Source organism: Pristiophorus japonicus, chromosome 16, assembly GCF_044704955.1.
Source record: "Pristiophorus japonicus isolate sPriJap1 chromosome 16, sPriJap1.hap1, whole genome shotgun sequence".
Classification (NCBI taxonomy): Eukaryota; Metazoa; Chordata; class Chondrichthyes; family Pristiophoridae; genus Pristiophorus; species Pristiophorus japonicus.
The window spans coordinates 32,008,887-32,014,886 of NC_091992.1; the positions used below are offsets into that span (position 1 = coordinate 32,008,887).

The following is a 6,000-nucleotide window of genomic DNA, read 5'->3' on the forward strand; positions in this document are numbered from 1 at the left end:
TTGGTGCCCCACAAATGGTGAGGAGGATCGCCCTTCGTTTGGCAGCGTTCTCTTTCTCATCTAGCTCATTGGCCACGAAGTATTGGTCGAGTCGTTCCACAAAAGTTTCCTAATCATCTCCCTCTGAGAATTTCTCCAGGATGCTCACTGCATCTTTGGGTTCATTATCTGTATCTCGTCGCCAGTTGTTATGTATGGAGAAAGAGTCAGACTGAACACTGTGAGCTCAAAGTAAAGCGTGACCGTAGTATTTTATTGCAGGTCTCTAGGGTGCCTCTCCAACCTATGAAGCCTCCTTAAATACCTGTGCTCCCAAGGGATTATGGAATCCCTTGGGACTCCAGGGGATGAGCCCTCTGGTGACTGTACAGAGAAAATTCAAGTCCACATATATAACAGCAAATAATTATGGAACTTTACAGCATGGAAGGAGGCCATTTCGGCCCATCATGTCCGTGCCAGCCGACCAAGAGCTATCCAGCCTAATCCCACTTTCCAGTTCTAGATCCGTAGCCCTGTACATTACGGCACTTTAAGTACACATCCAAGTATTTTTTAAATGTGGTGAGGCTTTCTGTCTCTACTACCCTTTCAGGCAGTGAGTTCCAGACCCCCACCACCCTCTGGGTGAAGAAAATTCCCCTCATATCTCCTCTAAACCTCCCCCCATTTACTTTAAATCTATGTCCCCTGATTGTTGATCCCTCTGCCAAGGGAAACAGGTCCTTCCTATCCACTCTATCCAGGCCCCTCATAATTTTATACACTTCAATCAGGTCTCCCCTCAGCCTCCTCTGGTCCAAAGAAAACAGATCCAGCATCTCCAATCTTTCCTCATAGCCAAAATTCTCCAGTCCAGGCAACATTCTTGTAAATATCCTCTGCACCCTTTCCAGTGCAATCACATCTTTCCTGTAATGTGGTGACCAGAACTGTACACAGTACTGTGGTCTAACCAGTGTTTTATACAGTTCAAGCATAACCTCCTTGCTCTTGTATTCTATGCCTCGACTAAGAAAGGCAAGTATTCCGTATGACTTCTTAACCACCTTATTTACCTGGCCTGCTACCTTCAGGATCGGTGGATCTGCACTCCAAGGCCCCCTATGTTCCTCTACACTTTACAGTGTCATACCATTTAATGTGTATTCCCTTGCCTTGTTAGACCTCCCCAGGCCCTGAGCCCAAAGCCCCCTGGGGGCGGTGGTGGCATCGCAGCCTCACACCGCGTCTCTGCTCTTTACTCAATCATATCCATATTAGAAGAGGCGCGAGGTCGGGCCCAGAAGAGGTGAGGGCCCAGGGGCAGCACTGGCCTGCCCACATTGCGATATGTGTGCGCACTGGGTCCGTGCAGTAGAGCAGATCTCCAGTCGTCCTGGTTAACCCTTGCCACTGGATAAAGGCCGAGCTCTGTCAAGCCCGTGTGGTGTGCAACGGCCACCGCACGTTAAAAAAAATCCACGCACAAGCATCTTCCACCCTTCAAGATTTCGTTCGGACCTAGAATTTTAGGTCCTTCATTGAAACACCTGTGAACTTTTTGACGTGGAAGCAAGTCATCCTCGATTCGAGGGACTGCCTATGATGATGATGATGATGATAGACCTCCCCAAATGCATTACCTCACACTTATCCGGATTGAATCCCATTTGCCACTGTTCTGCCCACCTGACCAGTACATTAATATTTTCCTGCAGTCCACAGCTTTCTTCTTCATTTTCAACCACACAGCCTATTTTAGTGTTATCTGCAAACTTCTTAATCATACCCCCAACATTCAAATCCAAGTCATTGATATATAGCACAAAAAGCAAGGGACCCAGCACTGAGCCCTGCAGAACCCCACTGGATACAGCCTTCCAGTCACAAAAACACCCAGCAACTTTTACCCTTTGCTTCCTGCCTCGGAGCCAATTTTGGATCCAACTTGCCACTTTGCCCTGGATCCCATGGGCTTTTACTTTCGTGACCAGTCTGTCATGTGGAACCTTATCAAAAGCTTTGCTAAAATCCATATACACTACATCATATGCACTGCCCTCATCGACCCTCCTGGTTACCTCTTTGAAAAATTCAATCAAGTTAGTCAGGCACTTTACAAATCCATGCTGCCTGCCCTTGATTAATCCATATCTTTCCAAATGAAGATTTATCCTGTCCCTCAGGATTTTCCCAATAATTTTCCCACCACTGAGGTTAGGCTGACTGGCCTGTAATTTCTCGGTCTATCCCTTTCTCCCTTTTTAAACAAGATGGGAGGACAAATTTTAAACAGTCAGTTTCTCACAGCAGCAATGACACAGAAAGCCAGCAAAACATCGTTGGAGAAAGTAGATGTATGGGGCCACTATCAGCTAACCTGTCAGCTAGTCAAGCAAAAATAACATTATGATCCAGTAACAATACCATCATCATCATCATAGGCAGTCCCTCGGAATCGAGGAAGACTTGCTTCCATTCTAAAAATGACTTCTTTGACTGACTAGTCCAATACGAGAATTACAGTCTCTGTCACAGGTAGGACAATCATTGAGGGAAACCAGGGTGGGACTGGTTTGCCGCACGCTCCTTCCACTGCCTGCGCTTGGTTTCTGCATGCTCTCGGCAATGAGACTCGAGGTGCTCAGCGCCCTCCCGGATGCACTTCCTCCACTTAGGGCGGTCTTTCGCCAGGGACTCCCAGGTGTTGGGTGGGGATGTTGCACTTTATCAGGGAGGCTTTGAGGGTGTCCTTGAAATGTTTCCTCTGCCCACCTTGGGCTCGTTTACCATGTATGAGTTCTGAGTAGAGCACTTGCTTTGGGAGTCTTGTGTTGGGCATGTGAACAATGTGGCCTGCCCAGCGGAGCTGGTCAAGTGTGGTCAGTGCTTCAATGCTGGAGATGTTGGCCTGGTCAAGGACGCGAATGTTGGTGCGTCTGTCCTCGCAGGGGATTTGCAGGATTCAATACCACCGCAGAAATGGATACATATGGCTCACAGCCACTTGACTACCAGCGAAATGAAATGGATTGGTTGAACAAGATGGGCAGATGAAGACAAAATAAGAAGATTGCCCGATGGCTCTGCTGGGCCGGGCAGTGATTAATAGAACCACACAGGACAGTAAGGTACCAGGTTTGATCTCCAGACTGTGCTGAGTTAACTAGGGAGGCTAGACGAGCACTCATTCGGCCTGTGCACGGCTGGAGTAAGGAAGGATACGTCGGTTAGTTCTCACTCCTGATCACTATCAACAACAACCTGTTGTAAATTTGCACATGTGGCCATCTAATAAAGACATGATCAGCCTGAGCTATGATGCTGTCCATGGGCGAGTAGACTGGTGACATTCGTTGTTGAGGCTCGCAGTCCTTTCATGCGAACTCTACCGAAGGCTTTGTGGCTGTCTCGTTCCACTGTATCATAGGGCTTTCTAGCATCCACTTTGGTAGTCTGTAGCCCCTTTTGCAAATGCATTGTTGCAATTTACTTGGTTATTTTCACATAATCTCCAAGGGGAATAAATATCTGACGAACACAAACCGAGTCAGGTGTAGATGTTGTATTTGGTTCAATTCAGTTCACTTTCGATTAGTAATCTGATTCTGTATTTATCCTACTGATGGGGCATCATCATAGGCAGTCCCTCGAAATCGAGGAAGACATGCTTCCACTCTAAAAGTGAGTTCTCAGGTGGTTGTACAGTCCAATACGGGAATTACAGTCTCTGTCACAGGTGGGACAGACAGTGGTTGAAGAAAAGGGTGGGTGGGGAGTCTGGTTTGCCGCACGCTCCTTCCGCTGCTTGCGCTTGTTGGAGCAGAGCAGTGAGCACTCACACTGTCAACCTGCTGCTGGCCTGGATCTGACCTTTCCTGACAAGTGGTCGATGAGGAAAACGTGCCATTTCCCCAACGCCGACCTCGCTCGCATTGAGAATCACATATTGTTACAATCTCTGCCGCACTTGTCAAAAAGGCACAAACCCTCTTTGCCACCAAATCAGATTTGTTTAAAACTGCCTGAAGCTGAAAAAATACAAAGCAGTTTTGCTTTAAACAGATCATTTCGATTTAAAAATCCCTAGCATTGCGCAGGTTATCGCCTCACTAGAATTTTCAGCAAGATTTTACAAGAACGGTTTCATTTTTTTTAAGGTGTCCCTCGGCTGTCTCAGAACATTGCGGAAATGCTAGGAAAGCATCCGAGCATTTACTTTCGTGTGTGCTGGCTGGTGCTGTCTCCTGTACTGATACTTCACTAAGCAAGTGTGCATTACATGGTCCTCGGGGTGCTTGGCTGGGTTTAATGAACTAAATAAAGGTTATAATGTTTTAAATCTTTTGCTTTTTATTGAACTATTTAAATTCACTCTGTACTCATTGTGATGCTCAATAAGATCTTTTTTGTATATTTATTAGGGGGGGAAATCATTTTCTTTAAAGGCAAGACAGTACAGGAATGATTGGTGATACTGTACTGCCTACAGTTAACTCCCCTTTTAATCATTACACTTTATGCAAAAATGCTGCCTTGTCCTTCCAGAAACCCCAATAATTCCACCAGACTGATCCAGCAGCGGTGATTATGGCAATTTACTTCAGTTAACCCTGCCCATAATAAGTACGTAAAAGCATTTCTGATCGTGCTCATTCTTGCATTATTTTAATATTGATAATTATCTTCTCCCCCTCCCAGAGTTCCACCATTACTAGAACACAAACATGTATTTGCTTTGCTCTTATGAAAAGCTGAGAAGCCTGAATCCTTCTGTTTCACCCCCCCCCCCCCCCCCTCAGATTGTTATGGTGTTTGTTATCATTGACTTTGAGCCTGTACATTACGGCAGTTACAAATACCCGGAGTGGGCTCAGGGTATCGGCTGGGTCATCGCTCTCATTTCGCTCATCTGGATTCCGGTCGGAGTCATCGACACATTATTCACGTTGAAAGGCTCATTCTACGAGGTGCGTCCCCTCAGCCGCATGCATTAAATGGCGATACAGGTGCAGCGTCGAGAATCCGGACTCCTCCGGACCCAGGCCGTTCCGTATTCCGGGCTTTCCCGGACTTTCGATCGTCTTTCTAATGTCACAAACACTCGAGCCCAGGTTGAAGTATTTCCGGATTTTGAAATGTCGGAAAGGGGTGGGCCGGCGAGGAGGCCCCGATGTAAGGGCAGCGGGGGCGAGGGACGGTGAGGAGAGGCCCCGAGGTCGGGCAGCGTCGGCAGGTCCGGATTGCGGAACATTTTACAGATTCTGGGCGACCTTGCCACCGATCGGACCGGATTCCGGAACGTCGGATTTTCAGAGCTGTACATCTTAATTAGAATGGAGTTTGTGCGGGCAGGCCAGAGGCTGCCAGCCAGCTTATTTGCACGTCCACTAAGTTGTCCCTTGTTGATACACACAAGAAGCACATGGAAATAAGCAACCTGAAGCATTTAGTCAGCAGGAGCCATTAGGCAGAGTTACAGGCCTCAGAGACGCTTAATCGGAGCTCTTTCACCCTCAGTGATGAGTCTTAGAATGATGGCATGGTTACAGCACAGGAGGAGGCCATTCGGCCCATTGAGCCCGTGCCAGCTCTCTGCCAGTCCCACTTCAGCTAGTCCCACTCTCCCGCTCTTTCCCCATAGCCCTGCAATTGGGAAATGAATCAGGATATTGTTCCCCTCCACGCTCTCCGGCAAATATTTGCACCTTGCAATTTTTATTTAATGCTATTGTTTCCTTCAGCACATGTCGGGTGACTGTGACGGCAGCTGAGGAACGTTGTCCTGTATGACAGCACCAGCGATGGGTTGTACAGGTCAGGTTTGGGGTTTGGCGCCGAGTGCGTTGTCTGCCCCCCTCTGCGCAAATACAATTCAGACATTTGAAGTAGGTGAAACTAAATTGGCCACAAGGCTTACTTACGACTTTTTGGATAGCTCCCCCCAAGCGTTAGAGCTGCACTGTGTATACATCATGTATGGGGGGGGCGGGGGCAGGGGCGGGGGGCTTTGAGTTC

The 6,000-nt window shown here is 47.7% G+C and overlaps 1 protein-coding gene across 1 annotated transcript in view; it reads left to right on the forward strand.

The window, feature by feature from the left end:
* LOC139226930 (sodium- and chloride-dependent GABA transporter 1) overlaps positions 1-4,979 on the forward strand; it is a 77,010-nt gene extending 72,031 nt beyond the window's left edge. Inside the window, 2 exon segments of the mRNA XM_070858019.1 lie at positions 4,143-4,255; positions 4,785-4,979. Coding sequence (XP_070714120.1) covers positions 4,143-4,255; positions 4,785-4,979 — 308 coding nt within the window.
* Positions 4,980-6,000: the final 1,021 nt, after the last annotated feature.